The 18,490-nt window shown below is 45.8% G+C and overlaps 1 protein-coding gene across 1 annotated transcript in view; it reads right to left on the bottom strand.

Annotated features, from left to right (window-relative positions):
* Positions 1-15,840: 15,840 nt before the first annotated feature.
* LOC146074857 (uncharacterized) overlaps positions 15,841-18,490 on the bottom strand; it is a 34,639-nt gene continuing 31,989 nt past the window's right edge. The window contains exon 5 of the mRNA XM_083183456.1: positions 15,841-16,958. Within this exon, the coding sequence (XP_083039582.1) occupies positions 16,683-16,958 (276 nt within the window). The 3' untranslated portion in view covers positions 15,841-16,682. The remainder of the gene's footprint in view (positions 16,959-18,490) is intronic.

The raw sequence follows: 18,490 nt of genomic DNA, 5'->3' as shown, positions 1-18,490 counted from the left end.
CGCCATAGTGGATGGTAGGGCATGAAATACTGCCTGTCATAACACAAAAAAAGTGAAATACCCCATGTCGACCTTTTGACCTTGATGCATGTCAACCTTTTTCATGTCAAACTTTTGCTTGTGTTGACAGTTTGACCACGTCAACCGTTTGATTGTCAAACTCGACCTAATGACCACATCCCATCCAATGAAAATCTGTTACAAAATCTAAATTGCTTGTTCGCATAGGCCTAATAAATGTAAATTCATGTAAATAGAGAAATATTCCCATAGCATAGTAAAGTTTTAATAAACCATAAAATAACATCCACATAAAATCACAAATCTATCTATAATAGTTAATCCTTTAGACATCATTTCCGAGTGCAGTCGAACTGTTGGTACTTGTGTATTTTGGCGGCGCCCATCGCCACGCTTCGGGCTCGCCACACTTTCTATTCTCAACTTTACGCCGACGTGGATATTGGGGGTATGAAAAGGTCGTAGGACGCATACAGCCGCCCCTCGCGGGCTCGCTGTGCTCGCCACGCTTCGGGTTCACGTTTATAGTGGGGGGGGGGTTGCATTTAACATTGTAAGCACCCATTAGGGTGCTCAAAAGCACCCTTTAGGGTGCTTATACAATTTTACATCGCATAGGGGGTCAAAATCACGTTGCATCGCATGCCATCGGGTACATGGCATGCGATGCGTTCATCGAACGATGCTGAAATCGGGTGCCGCCAAAATACACAAGTACTGAACTGTCATATCACAGTTTAATCGTATTAAATAGCAATTACAGCCTTGGCAGGCAGTAGATAGTATTGCCCCATAAATAAAAACATCTAGTTGTCCCCGCGTCTAACCAACTCGTTTCAACCTAATACTAGGTCTTTTTCAGAGCTTTCAGTTTGTGTGCCAACCCTCCAGAATGCCTTATATCCACATCTTCCATTCAAGTGATTCACCTGTTACAAATCTAATCAGAGTCCAGGAAATCTCAGTTGGAAGACTTGAAGACCTAAGATTAGGTCAAAATGCGTTGGCGTTATCTGGACACGGCGACAACTATAAGGCTTTAACTTATGTCACAATGCCATCTGCGGGCTGCTATTACTATTTAATTCCTGATTGAACTGTGATATTTTAAACTTCCACTGCACTTGGTAATTACGTCTAAAGGACTAACCATATTACAGATTTTATGTCTGTATGCCCATTCAATGTGATTGCACTATATGGAATGTATGTGATTTTATGTGGATTTAACTATATTGTTTCTTAACTATTTACTCTGGGAATTTTTGCAATCAGATCAGATATTGGAACAGATCTATATTGGATCTGGAGCTTTCATCATTGTCTTTCCATAACAGGAAAGTATAATTTTGTATTTAGCGCTGGTGAAGGGTCCTCTTCCTTTTGTTTATATGTACTACTGGAAGCAATGCGACCTACACATGTAGCGATTTAGGGGCATTTTCTAAGCAATCTCACTAGATCGCTTAGAAAGTGCTCCTACATCACCAGAGAACACTGGCCCTGACAGATTGCCCAACACACAGGGCTAACACATCCCTGTGTGCTGGACGTTCTAGCACCGCTCAGCAAATCTCTCCCTATATGTTCCATAACAAGATTCAGTAGGAGATCACAGCACACTTCTATCACTAATTGGGAGCTGGTTTCAGCTGCACTTTGCCTGTGATTCATGAAGATTTTATTTGTTATCTTTACCTCTGGCCATTTCAAAAACAGCATTTCCATCTTTGCCTTATTTAAGCTATAGCAGTTACCATTATTTGAATAACAGACCTCTGCTGCCCTCATGTGGGTACATGTAAAATAACTTCTACATCAAAGATAATACAAGAGTAATCACACACCAACCATCCGTTTTACCAAGATATATTGTAAAACAGCAAAAGGATTTAACCCTTTTATTTGTACAATTATCTTGTACTCTTCGAATAAACCATCATGTAAAAGTTATCAAAAAAGAAGCTTCCTTCAAGCCAGAATATAAGCAAGTATAAGGTCAGACAACAAAAATAGCAACTAGCCTGCAATCTGGGCCACTAATATCAGGAAAAAAAGACAAGTCTATAGACAAGCCATTGCTACAATTTCCCAGCCCTCAGCACATCAGTCCAGTGAGTGACAGACTGCTAGTGTTGGGCGTCTTGGTTGCAACGCGATGCAGCTAGGATGCACCAGGAGACTGTTGGGATTTATATAATATGTAACACTTCACTGAATCTCTGCATCTGTTTGCAAAGTGCTAACAAAGTAGCAGCCTCACCATTGCTCCACCAAAGTTCTATTGTGCTCTGTATACAGACTCCGTCACATGTAATATACAAGTGTCACTTGGTGTATTACTATTTAAATGCGTTTTCAGCAAAATGGTAGCGGACAGTAGCATTGGAGTTGAACTGTACCTGCCGGCTCACTTGTGCCAAGCATCTCATGCTATGGAGGCTACATGTAACAGGACAAATCTGTATATTATAGGCGCTGCCCACAACAACATCCCATCTTCAATAGAACTCCCATCTTAGTAAATAAACCCCATTGAGTCTGACTGAAGGATTTGGCAAGCCTACATCCACATCCTTCAAAAACTGTGTACAAGTGTACCTGGAAGTATTGATGCTTTTTTGAAGGCAAATGGTGGTCACACCAAATATTGATTTGATTTAGATTTCTCTTCTCACTTTGCATTTTGGTAATGAATAAAGATAAAAACTTTAATACACCATTTTTGAAAGCACTTATTTTCAAGTATTTCTTCATGCAAGTTACTGCAGAAGGTCATCACATCATCTGTGTAGTCAGCAGACAGCACATACATTACAGCATGTGATGGGAGGAGTCTAAACTAACAGACAATGCAACCGATCTATCAGACTCCTTGTATCATTGACTGAGATTAGAAAAGTCATCAGCCTGATGGTCAACAACATGGAGTCGCGACCCTATGCTGAGAAGGTCGGGACCCACTTTGGGGTCAGGACCCACAGTTTGAGAACCGCTGGTCTAACAGAAAGTGAGGATCTGCTAAACTCAAATTTATATCTAATCTCTGGGACATTGGGGCAGATGTATCATAGCGGCGCGATAAGCCGCTATGATACTTCCTGCTTCGCCTCAATAGCGAGGCGAAGCAGGAAGGGACATCGACAAGATGTATTAACATCTTGTCTGCCGAAGCGGGAGAGCGCTGCCTCCCCCCTCCGGCGATGTCCCTTTCTGGAGATAGCGCATCAGTTAATACTGATGCGCTATCTCCTGTCCCCCGGCCGGCTGCACTGGGCATGCGCGGGATCTCGATGTTCACGCGAGATCCCCAGCGCAGCCCAGACCTAACAGCAGGGACAGCGCTGTCCCTGCTGTTAAGATAGGGCTTCGCCAGCCTGATGCTGGCGAAGCCAAAGCAGGCTTCGTGCGGAATGGTCAGCGATGCTGACCGTTCATACATTCGGCCTGCTATCATTTTGATAGCAGCGCCGATATGGACAGGGGCGCATAGCGCCCCTGTCCATTACCGCATCTCACCTCCTTCATACATGGGGGAGAAGCGGTATCAGTGCACATAACGTGCGCTGATACCCCTTCTCCCCCATAACGACCCTTCATACATCTGCCCCACTATCCCCAATGAATATGACCTTTAAATGAGAGAACAGTCTATCAGAGGAAAGGTGATTTCCCCAAACCATCAGAGACAACCTGAGATATGTTAGGCCAGCCAATCACATTGGATGTAACTGGCAAGGCAATTCTTTCCTACCCATGTGAAAAAATCCTAAACTCAAATGGGTTTACCATTTGACATGATAAATCTTTTGTGGATGAGCTTAATCTGACCCTCCTGGGATCCCTTATTGAAAACAGGATTCTCTTTTTACAATGATCTGTTCTATTTCTTATAGAAACATAGCATTTGACGGCAGATCTGAACCATTAAGTCCATCTAGTCTGCCCCCTTTTTAAGCATATGGTTACCCTTAAACCCTATTTAATCCTTATTTCTTTGTAAGGACATCATTATGTTTATCCCAAGCATGTTTAAATTGCTCTACAGTCTTAGCCTCTACCACCTCTGATGGGAGGCTATGTCACTTGTCCACAACCCTTTCTGTGATGTCATTTTTCCTCAGATTTCCCCTGAACCCACCTCCCTCCAGTGTCCGTGCATGTCCTTGTGTTCTAATACTTATTTTTCTTTGAAGAATGTTTTCCTCCTGGACCAAGTTCGTATTCATTCAACCATCTTAGTTTGCAATCCCATGCTGTCTGCATATAGAGCGGCAGTCACACACAGAATATAGGCATGCCACATATCACTTCTAATAAGCAGAAGCACATTGCGTGTCCTATTCACTGTTTTTTGTTGTTTTGAAATCAGCATTTTTAGGAGAAAAAAAAATGCCTGACACGGAGGTCACTTGTTTATAAGATATGAGCATTTAAAACGTACAAGGCTACTGGGAATGAGAATGCATTCAATAAATACAAAGAATTAAATACATTTATAAAGGAATAATCGGTACTTGTGAGTTATCCGGGCTGCCGATTTTGTCCTTAAGTTTGGTTAACTTAAGGACACCCGACCGACGCGATGCCCGCGATTTAGCCCCAAATCGGGGGCATCGCGTCGGTCGTGGCCGTTATAAGGGGCCGCGACGCGATGCCCACGATTTCCCATAGACAGTAATGTTAAAAGACACGATGGACCCGATTTCCCATAGACAGTAATGTTAAAAGACGCGATGGACCCGATTTCCCATAGACAGCAATGTTAAAATAAAATGACCATGTGAAATTGGCCAATATGTTTTTAAAAAAAATGTTTCATGGCCCCCCACCACCGTTAACGCCACTCCGAAGCGTGGCGAGCGCAGCGAGCCCGCGAGGGGCGGCGGTACGCGTCCTCCGACCTTTTCATGCCCTACTATCCACTAGGGCGTGGAGTGAGAATAGAATAGTGTGGCGAGCGCAGCGAGCCACCGAGCCCGAAGCGTGGCGAGCGCAGCGAGGGGACGTGGACACCTGTGAAGCCCGCAAGGGCACGCGGATACCTGTGAAGGTGTCCGCGTCCCCTCGCGGGGCTCGCCTCGCTGCGCTCGCCACACTATTCTATTCTCACTCCACGCCCTAGTGGATAGTAGGGCATGAAAAGGTCGGAGGACGCGTACCGCTGCGCTCGCCACGCTTCGGGTTGGCGTCAATAGCGGGGTGGCGTTAACGGTGGTGGGGGGCCATGAAACCTTTTTTTTTTAAAACATATCCAATGTGAAATGGCCATATTGGCCAATTTTACATGGTCATTTTATTTTAACATTGCTGTCTATGGGAAATCGGGTCCATCGCGTCTTTTAACATTACTGTCTATGGGAAATCGTGTCGGAAATCGGGTCCATCGTGTCTTTTAACATTACTGTCTATGGGAAATCGTGGGCATCGCGTCGCGGCTCCTTATAACGGCCACGACCGACGCGATGCCCACGATTTCGGGCGCGATGAAAAAATCGGCAGCCCGGATAACTCACAAGTACCGAATAATCAAAAGCTAAAAGGGAAAATGAAGCACACATAGCCACTGAGAGCAAAACCAATCCCAATAAGTTTTTCAAATATATAAATAGCAAAAATAAAAGAAAACATAGGCCCTCTAACCAATACCAACAGAAATAGCTGTACTGTGGATATGGACAAAGCAGAACTGTTAAATAAATGTAACTCATCTGTGTTTACTAGGGAGGTAGAATCCACAGGTACCACAAATGGGACAAGCCAACTAGAACTTAATATCGAATTCACTGTAGAGGAGATAAAAAAAAGAGGCTCAGCAAAATCAAAACAAACAAATCCCCATGTACGGATGGGATTCATCGTAGGGTTCAAATGGAATTAAGGGAGGAATAAGCAAACCCTCTCTAAGGACTGGAGGATAGCAGAGATAGTACCAATATTCAAAAAAGGAAAAAAAGTGGGTAAATTATTTGAGGGAATTTTAAAAGGGATGGTTTCTAAAAATATTTAGGATGCATAGTATAATCAGTAATAACCATTACTATGGGTTTGTAAAGTAAATCACTTGTGCCAAACTCATTTAATTAGCATTAATGGATACAGAAGGGGGGGCGTGGCCTGGCGGAGCAACAGGACGGACGCTGGAAAGTGCAGCTCCCGGCAAGGGACACTGAATCCACGGCCATCCACCCTTAAATCCTCCCCAAACAACCCCTCTGCACACGCAGACTTTAAGTGCGATCCCCCCTGTGCCCTTCCGAGCCCGCCGCGGAGCCGGGCAGTGCTTGTAAGCGCTGCCGCGGGTTGCGGCCTACCTCGCGTCCGGAAGCCGGGGCCTCGAGTAGTGCGGGAGCCGGAGGACCAGACGGCCGAGAAGCGCCTGCCGGGGAGAGAGAGCTAAGAGGGACACCACCTCCTCCGGCAGCCCCGGAGAGTGAATCAAGCGGCGCTGAAGGGACGAGGACAGCGGGGGTGAGTGCTGGGACTCCTGGGCCTAGCGGGGAAGCGCGCACCTGCCGCCTGCCAGGGGGGTGAGACAGAGGCACGGCAGGATCAGCAAGCGACCACTGCACACAGACAAAGACCTGCAGCAGTACCCCTGATAGGTGCTAGGGGACCTGGGCAGCAGGAGAGCGTGACACAGCCCTCCATATACAGGGCAGTGACTTGCACACCCCATCCCTACAATCGCAGCCTCCCCTTTACAGCCTGCAACTAAAAGGCTCAAATACCTCAGGTGGGCACCGGAGGAAAGGGGATCCCCAGCTAGGCACTCTGGTAGCTGTGGTCGCATCCCTATTTCGGCTCAGCAGGCTCCCCTATATTGCTTAGCCTCAGAGGCTCTCCTGGCACAGATTGTTGTGAACTGTTCCTATTACACCTGTTCCTGATTCTGGAGCTCCCCCCTGTGGTCACCTGGTATAATGCATCTGGTCTGATACAGATAACCTGAAGCACTTAGGTGTGGTTGATATCATATATATATAAAGAGTCACAAACTTGAGACATCCTACGTGCATTGACTCAGAGGGACGCAACTTTTGCAAGATCTTCCATGGTATACAGTGTCGTTTTGGAGCATTGAGGACATTAAGCTGCAAAGTCTCATGTAAGAGAGTCACCCCCCTTACTTTGAAAATAGTGGAACCCCTCCACCCCCAGCCATGACCCCCTAGCCACCCACACAATATGGGGGGGCGTGGCTGCTCACCCACCCCTGGGCTTGCTACTCGTTGAACACTTCGCAATGTACCGCTGAAATATTGTGCCTAGCTATCCTCCTTTTGTCCGAGCTACACATCGCATACCTATGGGGAAGACCAGGAAAAACCCGCAGACACCGGCGTCCAAAAACCTAACTGAAAGTCAACCAAGATCTAATATATTTCGCTACCTGACCCAAACCACCGGAGCCAATACAGACGACGCTCTGTCCTCGTCAGATTGCCCGCAATCACCCGAAGAGCTCCTGAGAATGGATTCCATACCTAGCCCCTCAGCCGCGGAGAACCCAGAAGTCACACTAACAGAGGTTCTCTCATACCTCCGCACCTTGCCCACTAAAGCGGACCTCCCGTCCAAAAAAGACTTCACGGGTCTGGAGAAGTCATTGCGAGAGACAATCAAATCAGAGGTCGCTACACTCCAATCTGAGATCGTCCAAGCGAACCAGCGTGTTGCTGAGGTGGAAGAGAGAGTTGAGGATATCGCTAATTACCAAGAAAAGCTCCATGACACAGCGGCGCTGCACGCTCAGGAACTGATCTCCATTCAAAGGCGTTTGGACGATATGGACAATAGAGGGAGGAGAAACAACCTGCGGGTGAGAGGTCTCCCTGAGGACATTCAAGGCCCGGGCATTGAAAATGCTCTTACAAAAATATTTAACGAGATTATGGAAGCACCCTCTGACAACGTCATCAAATTTGATCGTGCCCACCGTGCCCTGAGACCAAGGGACCTGAGGGCAGACAAACCGAGGGACGTCATATGTCGACTCCACTACCATAAAGACCGGGAGGAAGTCCTGAATAAGGCACGCAAACTGGAAGCCATAGACTTTAATGGGGACAATATTCAAATCTTTCCAGATCTTTCTTGGAATACACTGCAACAGAGACGGTTGCTAAAGCCCCTTACTGATTTGCTCAAACAAAAGAACGTCAGATTTAGATGGGGCTTCCCGCTGAGTATTCAAGCCTCATTTGAGGGGAAAACGGTTACTCTACAGTCCCCAGAAGATCTGGACCCATTCTGCTCCTCGCTTGGCATCCCCAGGCCCCAGATGGCGGACTGGCTCCAGCTTTCAGAGCGCCTGATGCCCCCTCGACCCCATGTAAACCGCTCTGAATGGCAACTGGTTGGCAAAAAGACCAAAAGAGTCTCAACCTCCAACGATGCCCGTCCGGACGATGTGACCTGAAGCAGGTCGCTCTTCTTTTCCTTCTCTTGCCTTAAGTAGAGAGATTGTTATTTGGATAATTAGCTGTAGCCTCATAATGTTTGGTTTTGGGACGATAGGTTCTTACACTATGATAGTATTCTAGGTGTTTAACCCGACAGGAGACTCCTGAGTAGACATATAAGGGATTAACGCTATATTACGCCTTTCTAATTAAGAGACTGGGCCCTCTTTCAATGCTTCACTCTAGACCCATAGGAGCACTGCCCTTTACCGACACCATGGTATGCGCATGAGAGCTCATATTAATTTGTAAGTTAAAGGTGTTGGCACCTGCCTATGAATCTTATCTCCCCAGTTGGGATAGATGACCGAAATTAGTTTCTTATTACACGAACTTCAGTGTCTGTTCTACATGTTCTAGTTTGATAACTGTTTGAAACTTACCAAATGCCCGGGGGTGGGGGCGGACGTCCCCCCAGTTTGGGTGTTCCACAATACTCTTGGACCGCGATGCTGTGTAGAAGCACCGCGAAGTCCAACGGTGGATTTATATTGTCACTAGTTAATATTTTGACTGTTGAAAATCTTCAATTGTTTTTTCTTCTATTCTTTATGCTTTTTTTTACCCACTCTTTAATCTCCCCGCTCTTTCTCCAACCCCCCATCCTCCCTAACCCCCCCTCTTGTGGAGCCCGCCGACATGGTACATACCTTGAGAGGAGCGAAGCCAGCCTAAAGTATTGTTACACCAGAAAGCCACCCAGAACAACATCAGGGTAAGATGACACTCACATTTTGTTCCTTTAATGTAAAGGGGTTGAATGTACCGGAGAAGAGGTCCTCCTTACTTAAAGACTTAAGAACCAAAAAAGTCGATGTGGCCTTTTTACAAGAGACACATTTTAAATCTGGGGCCGCACCTAGACTAGTCAACCAACATTACCCCCTGGTTTATACCAGCAATAACCCCTTAGGAAAGACTCTTGGGGTTGCATTTCTCTTATCCCGCCGGATTCAGCCTGTAGACATCTCACACCACATACTAACAGAAGGTCGCTGCCAGGTCCTGAAATGTACCATTCTCTCCCAGAAATACACATTCGTAAATGTCTATTTTCCGAATGTGAAACAGAGACAGTTCTTTAATAGAATGCTGCGACTTATTGAACCGCTCCGTGAGGGCTGTCTAATGATTGGTGGGGACTTCAATTGGACGTTAGACCCCCTGTTAGATTGTATGCCTGTCCCCAATGCCCCTCGTATACGGGAACACCGGAGAGTCAAACAAGCCTTACACGACCATCAATTGATTGATGCGTGGCGAATTCTCAACCCCTCGGTAAAGGACTATACTTATTTTTCCCCACCTCACTCGGTGTATTCCCGCCTGGACTACTTTTTAGTAGACCATCAGTTTTTAGAGCGGTTTACGCACTGTGAGATAGGACAAATAACTTGGTCAGATCACGCCCCGGTCTATATAACAATGGAGACCCCCTCATCACATCCCCGTCCCTGGACGTGGAGGTTTAATGAGCTTCTCCTATCTGACTCCAAATACAAGCAAGAGCTCACCTCAGTAATAGGGGAATACATTAATAACAATGAAGATGGGTTGACATCCCCGGTAGTAATTTGGGAAGCGCATAAATGCGTTATCAGGGGGAAGTGTATACAATTAGGAGCCTTAATGAAAAAGGAGAGAGAGGCTGGAAAAGTCGCTTTGCTCACACAGATTAAAACGCTGGAAACAGCACACAAATCCTCGTTATCGGAGGATGTGCTAAAAGAACTAACAGAGGCAAGATTAAAGCTTAAACTTCTCTTGCAAGCTAAAACCAAGCTGGAGCTGCGTAAGTGCCGGCACAAATTTTATACATGGGGCAATAAACCCGGCACTATGCTGGCGAGAGCCCTGCGAGGACAGAGAGCCCAAACTTATGTTCAAACAGTAGTAGACTCTAAGGGGAAGCGGCGGCATGCCTTCTCTGAAATAGCTAAAGCCTTTGTAGAGTATTATTCTCAGCTATATAATTTAAAGGAGAACCCCTCCCAAGATGACAAGATCTTATTAAAACAGAAAATAAACGAATATTTAGCCTCTGTGCACTTCCCCAAACTCACTGAGACAGACTTGTTATCACTAGAGCAGCCATTTACGCTGCAGGAATTGGAACGAGCCCTCTCAGACACCCCGACAGGAAAGAGCCCAGGCCCAGATGGCTTCCCGATAATTTACTATAAATCCTTTCGCACAGCATTGATGCCCCTCCTACTTAAAGCCTGCAACGCCATCTCTAAGGAAACAACTTTCTCGGCGCAGAGTTTAGAAGCCCATATATCTATTATACCTAAGGAGGGGAAGGACCCTGCGCAGTGCGCCAGTTATAGGCCCATATCCCTCCTAAATACAGACTTAAAATTATTCGCCAAACTGCTTGCCCAACGTCTCGGCCCTCTTCTGCCTGGGCTGGTGCACGAGGATCAGGTGGGCTTCGTATTTGGTAGAGAGGCAAAGGACAACACAACAAAAGTAATTGATTTGATCCACTTTACAAAAATTAATAGGGCCCACGTGGTTCTCTTGTCGACCGATGCTGAAAAGGCCTTCGACAGAATAGATTGGACATTCATGGAGACTCTCCTTGAATACATAGGCCTTGGTCAGAGATTCCTCTATTGTATATTATCCCTATATGGCATCCCCTCCGCTCGAGTACGAGTGAATGGGACTCTGTCAGATCCATTCAGGATTCGTAATGGCACGCGCCAGGGTTGCCCATTATCTCCCTTAATATTTGTATTGTGTATGGAGGCTCTGGCGCGTGCAATACGAAGAAATGACAACATTAGAGGAATACAAATCGGAAGGCATGAACATAAATTAGCCCTGTACGCAGACGACCTACTGGCAACTATTTCAAATCCTACTACATCGTTACCTTCCCTGATGTTAGAATTTGAAAAATTCGCAACTCTATCCAATTTCAAAATAAATTTCTCTAAGTCTGTAGCCCTAAATATCTCCACCCCGGCGAATATAATAGAAGGGTTAACACAGGCCTTTCCCTTCCAATGGCACCCCTCACACATTAAAGATACTTCAGATCTCTTTCGTTTAAACTTTGTGCCGATGCTTGCCAGCTTGAGAGCCTCGACCGCGAAATGGTCTGAACTCAAATTGTCATGGTTTGGCAGAATCAACACAATTAAAATGAATTTTCTCCCTAAATTGCTTTATCTTCTCCAGGCTCTCCCCATTTCGATACCTACTTCCTACTTCATAGAACTACAAACTATAGTGAGGAAATTCATTTGGCTAGGTCATAGGCCCTGTCTTTCCCAAAAAGTGCTTATTCAAAGTAGAGAAAGGGGGGGACTACAACTCCCACATTTCTTAAGTTATTACCACGCGGTCCATATTTCCAGAATTGTAGATATGTCCAGACCAAGCCAAAATAAGCTTTGGCCAGACATCGAGGGCCACGCAGTTGGACTATCCCCGAAAGTTATTCCCTGGGCTAAGAAAGCTCCTTCGAGAGGTCACCCAACCCTAACCCCAACACTTAGGTGCTGGAACCGGTTTCGGCGTCTTAACTACTTTGACTCTGGGGTGTCGCTGCTAACTCCCCTGATAAACAACCCGGAATTTCTCCCTGGGTTTGGTCTGCGGGATCTCTCAAGCCGTCTCTCCGTAGATATATCATACTTGGGTGGGCTGGTGGACAGAACGGGCCTGCGCACGTTTGAGGACTTGCGCAAGGAGCTTGGCCTGCCGGTGTCTCTCCACTGGTTCTACCTTCAGATAAGGCACTACATTTCCTCACTCCCTAAACGGAGGGGTGGCTGGGAACCGACCCCCTTTGAGTCCTTAATACTCTCTCAGGAGAGCCCCAGGCACCTGGTCTCTAAATTCTACCAAGTGTGTCTGAGCAGCCTTTCGGATTCAAAACCCCCATTTGTCGGGGCCTGGCAGAGGGAACTAGGCCGGGAATTGACAGAAGAGCAATGGTGCCAAATATATAAGTATATATTTGCATCCTCTTCCTCCATTCAGACCCTTGAAACACAGTACAAGATACTCTCCCGTTGGTATAAGTGTCCTTCAGTACTACATAAGATGAACAACTCCCTGCCTGAGCTCTGTTGGAGATGCGAACAACAACCCGGCACCCCCTTGCATATCTGGTGGTCCTGCCCTGCCATACAAACCTACTGGCGACAGGTCCAGCAGATATCCGAAAAAGTTACAGGGTCCACCCTACCCTTTAGCCCAGAATTTTGGTTACTTAATCTGATGGAGGTGCCTATTTCCCGGTACAAAAAATCCTTGCTTAAACACCTGATGAATGCGGCAAGGGCGATTATTCCCTGCTATTGGAGAGCCAAACAAACCCCCCCCTTGGCTCGCTGGTTCCACAGAATTGACTTATATATGTCAATGGAAGATCTATCGTCCTTTCTGAAAAACTCCCCGGAATCATTTACGGCCACCTGGTTGAACTGGCTTACTTTTAAAGAATCCGCAGATTATAAGCAACTCTCTGACTCAAGTTAGGCGGAGCTAGTGCGGCACTCCCCCCCCCCCCTCCCCCCACCCCCCCTTAGCACGCCACTCCCCTCCCCCCCCCCCCCCCCCCGACATACCCATACCCTGTCTGTAGTCTATTTTTTCCTCTTTCTCTTCCCTTTCCACCTATGGTCATTCACCTTCACCTCACATGGATGGCCCTCTTCCTCTTTCTCCTGATTTCTTCCTCTCTTATTTTGCAATAATGGTGTGGGTTTTTTTTGTTTACAATTTGCGCCTGTTTGATATGTGTGTTGTGCTTTCATACTTATACTTGAAGGATGTTGGACAAACTCCGGTCAGTACTAACAAAGACTGTATTGAATGTTTGACATAATTATAATTATTGCTGAGGTTTCTGTTAAGGCTGGTGGCCATTTTTGTTTCCTTGTTTCCTCTCTTTATTGGAAGTATGATGTACTACCTGCTCAATTTGTAAACCTTGTATAACTTCAATAAAAATTGATTGCATAAAAAAATAATTAGCATTAATGAGGAAGTCAGCAATAAACTATAATAGAAATGCTGTAGACGTTGTCTTCGTCCTCTGGGATTTTGCTGATGCTTTTGAAAGTGTGCCGCATGAGAGGTTGAAAAATGCAGGATTTGGGACTAGGGGTATAAATTTGTATATGGGTAGGAAACTGGCTTTGGAATAGAAAACAAAGAATAGTTGTGAACAGTGCAGTATCGGGTTGGACACCAGTACTAAGTGGAGTGCCACAGGGTTCTTAGCAACAAATAGGGCCAACAGCTATGTCTGTATAAGAAGGGACATGAAGAAGGGACATGGAGATACTAGGGACTCAAATGTAATTGTGCCTCTATACAAAGAATGTGGTCCGGGGGTGCACCGGACCACCCATTAGCCCATTTTGTAGCTGAGGGATGGGGCTTTCCAACGAGCCCAGCCCCGTGTCTCTAGCCCCCTGGGAACCAGAGATACAGCCAGTCTGAGCTGGAATGTTTTCCCTTTAGGATATCATGGGACCCGCTTATTCCGACCCCCACCCAGTTCAACGGCTGCCAGTTCCCCCTTCGGCATCACTGAAGCTCGAGGTTGATCTCAGTCGAACCCAAATCACTGGGCCTTCAATCTGATACCAGGCTGGATCCATATGGGTTAATTGGTTCCAGGGATATTGAGGTTAAACCGTTTTTTTTTCATTTCTTAAATGTAATTTCAGGACTGTTTATGTTCTTTGAAGGGCAGATTTCTCTGGAACCAAACAGCCCAGTTTCACGGGACCAAAATCATTCAAAGCCAACTCAAAAGTTCTTCAATATGATACTGGTCTCAAAGAAATGGGTCAGTTGGTTCCGAAGATATAGCTGGTTGGTTAAAGGGGGGTAGGGAGAGGGGTGTGGTTGTCTCTCCCCCTCACACCAGAAAATGCAGGGACTAGGCTGGTGTATAAGGGGTCAGCCTGGGAATGTCCCTGTATGATACTGATACCTCTACGGTTTGCCGACGACGGTTGTCTCTCCTCCACCCTGATCACTGCTTCCCACACTAGAGTACAGGACTTTGCCCATGCTGCACCCCTTCAGTGGAACGCACTCCCTCGCTCCATTAGACTCTCCCCGACCTTGCAAAGCTTCAAACGGGCACTGAAAACTCACCTATTCATCAAAGCGTACCCTTCTACTGCATAAACAAGTCCTGCATAAACTAGCTGGTTCTAATGCAGGGTAAATCCCTGCATTTTCTGTTGTGAAAGGGGTATTATTTCAAACAGCCGTGACTTGCAGTGCTCTGAATACAGCCGGGCAGCCCCCTGCTCTCTGCCCAGCTGTCAATGACTGTCACCCCTGCAGCTTCCGCTCCAATTCTTCTCCCCGCTTTCACCTCAGCCCGCCCCCCCCCCCTTAATCATGTGGTGCCAGCGCCCGGCGTGCTCCCACGACATCACGCACAACAACAGCGCGCACAATATTTCAAATGTCCACTCAGCTAGAGGGGACACCAGGAGGGGAGTGGGAGCGTGCTCTGCGCTGCGCTCTGCTCCTCTCCCCATAGAAGCAGCTGCACCGCTCTCTATCTCTCCCTGCAGCAGCAGCGAAGGCTCATATAAAAATTTACAGTAAGTGGCACTTTTGGGGGCATTGCTTAAGGGACGCTACAAGTGGCGGTATGTGGGGGCATTACGCATGTGTGGCTTAATGTGCAAGGGGCATTACGGTGTGCAGCATCATGTGTAAGGGGCATTACGGTGTGCAGCATCATGTGTAAGGGGCATTACGGTGTGCAGCATCATGTGTAAGGGGCATTATGTGTGCAGCATCATGTGTAAGGGGCATTATGTGTGCAGCATCATGTGTAAGGGACATTATGTGTGCAGCATCATGTGTAAGGGACATTATGTGTGCAGCATCATGTGTAATGGGTACTATGGTGTGTGGCATCATGTGTAATGGGTACTATGGTGTGCGGCATCATGTGTAATGGGTACTATGGTGTGCGGCATCATATGTAATGGGTACTATGGTGTGCGGCATCATGTGTAATGGGTACTATGGTGCTATCAAGCAAGAACCCCCTAGCAATGAGCACGTAGGTAAGCAGCACTTATGTGGCAAATATGTAATGGGCATTACGGTTTGTTATATATTATGTAATGGACATCATGATGTGTAGCACAATGTGTAATGGGCATTATGGTGTGTGGCCTTATGTGTAATTGGCATTACGGCGTGTGGCTTTATGTGTAATGGGTATTACGGAGTTTACTAAAATGTGTAATGGGCATTACTGTGTATGGTCTAAAGTGTAATAACACACCCCTTTTTGTTATGCCACGCCTCCTTCCCATGAGACCATGCCCCCTTTTTGGTCGCGCGGCTAGGCCGCGCAAGGTCCCCCTTCTGTTAGGTCTAGATCTGGGACCACCCATTACCATAATTCTAGATTCGCCTATGCTCGGTACTTATATGTTAGTTGGGCGCCCACTATAGTTAGTACGCTCATACCCCCACTATCCATGTCGGCATGGAGTTGATTTAATATAGTGTGGCGAGCGCAGCGAGGGGACGTGGAAAACTAACCAAACATATACTAACATATAAGTACCAAATTTTATCTTTAAAATATCATACAGAGAAAACCCAGTGGAACTCTCCCTGTATTCTGTGCAACCTTGTTTCCTATCTATCCTTCTTCATCCCTCCATATTGCGTGAATAAGAAAATGGCGAGGCTTGCTGCGTATTATTATACTTATTTCAGAATTCTTCGTTTTTATTTAATTTGCAATGAGTTAAGGTATTAGTAAACCTGGATGATGCTATAGGTCATAAACCAAATACAAAGAAACCTAGGACATAGGTCATAAACCATTATGGGCGAGATGCACTAAGCTTCAAAAGTGATAAAATGGAGAGTGAAAAACAGCCAGCCAATCAGCTCCTACCTGCCATGTCACAGACTTTGTTTAAAAAATTTCAGGCAGGAGATGATTGGTTGGTTGGTTATCACTCTCCATTTTATCACTTTTGAAGCGTAGTGCATGTGGCCCTATGTCATTAAACCAGTTACCATATTACTACTGTTACATTTTGACTCAAGCTTAGTGTTGTAGTACAAACAAGTTTGTGATCTTTTAGTTTGTGAGATTAGTCAATTCCAGAATAGAGGTTTCATTCATCATAGATATATATATATATAAATCAGTTTCGTCCCACAACTCATTTATTTTGGTTCTTCAGATTTTTCTCTTGGAATTCTCCCAAGGGCATAAAACTCTTCATTAGGTCGCAGATCTGTTAAGTGAGCAATACGATTGGCCATAGCGAAAAAAGCAGTCACCATGGCAATATCCCAAGCATCTTCATGGTCCAAACCATGTTCCTCCAGTTTGCTGAAGTGCTTCTCGGTTACGTTTTCAGGTTTGGCAACTGCCAAAGCAAACTCTAGCATGGCACGTTCTCTCTGGCCGAGATCAGCTAGATCATAATTGATAACTACCTAAATAAAAAAAACAAAAAACATATAGCAATAATTAAGAAAAACAAAGTAGCTATTATTTGTGTAGGACTCCAAAACATTTAGATTTAACTCTAGCAAAGCCACATTTGAAACTGCATCCTTTGATTTTTAGCCATTACCTGACCTCTCATGGAGCCAGATGCACTAAGCTTCAAAAGTGATAAAATGGAGAGTGAAAAACAGCCAGCCAATCAGCTCCTATCTGATATTTGTCAAACACAGTCTGTGACATGGCGCTGATTGGCTGGCTGGTTATCACTCTCCATTTTATCACTTTTGAAGCTTAGTGCATCTGGCCCATGATCTGCAATCCAAACAAATAGTGACCGGGAACTGTTCAGGATGTTAAGAACATAGGAGTTTATGCTCTAAACGAAACAAAGTGGATGGAGATAAAAGTACCAACTAACCTGGTTCCAGTTGATAGATCTACAGTGTCTAGACCAGTGGTTCCCAAACTGTGCGCCTAGGCTTCCTGGGGTGCCTTGGGAAACTGGCAGGGGTGCCTCGGGTTGGTCGTCCAGGACCAATTTAAATTATTTATGATCAATTCTTTCTGGACAAAACCAGTGCTGGCGGCCGCCAATCATAAATAATGTGTACAATCAGAACCAAATACTGCCCTTCACCACATAACTGAACCTAAGAAACACATATAAACCCAATCTACTTCATTTGATGTATATATATTTTGGGGCCTAGGGGTGCCGTGGAAAAATTCTGATACTCTAGGGCATGGGTCTTCAAACTGTGGCCCTCCAGATGTTGTGAAACTACAAATCCCAGCATGCCTTGCCACAGTTTTGCTATAAGGGAGTGTTAAAACTGTGGCAAGGCATGCTGGGATATGTAGTTCCACAACATCTGGAGGGCCACAGTTTGAAGACCCATGCTCTAGGGTGCCGTGATTAGAAAAAGATTGGGAACCCCTGGTCTAGACAGTCAATAGTTCTACTCCAAAAGGTCAACAGGGTCAAAATGTCGACATGAAAAAAGATTGCCATGAGTTTTTCATGATTTTGTTAATTGCTTGCTCTTACCTCACCATCCATGGTCAAAGAGAGTCATGCGAGGATAAGCGTTACTCTAATTGGGAGTTCAGTTGTTGACATTGACAACCAAAAAATTAGCAAAACGCATGTCGACCCTTTCAAGAGTCGCCCTTTTTGCCCATGTTGACATATGATCTTTGGGGTAGACCTATTGACCGTCTATCTAGACACTGTGGGGTATACAATCCTGGATTCAGACTATTGGGACGTCCCAACAGTCGGAATACTGGCTTCCAACAGTACATCGACAGTGGGAATTCAAATGTACAGAGTGTCGGAAAGTCCGTAAACGGCACGGATTGTCGAAAAACGGCAGGGAATTAGACAATCCGCAGCGGTTTCCAACAAAACAGATCCTACTATAAAAAATTAGAGTTTCCATGAAAACGCTGGGCGTTTCCATGGTAATGACCAGGTGACGCGGGGCGGGCAGTTGGCGTTAGCGAATGTCAGCAGCCT

The sequence above is a fragment of the Crinia signifera genome, chromosome 1, assembly GCF_055691185.1.
Source record: "Crinia signifera chromosome 1, ASM5569118v1, whole genome shotgun sequence".
NCBI lineage: Eukaryota > Metazoa > Chordata > Amphibia > Anura > Myobatrachidae > Crinia > Crinia signifera.
This window is presented reverse-complemented; position numbering and strand designations above follow the sequence as displayed.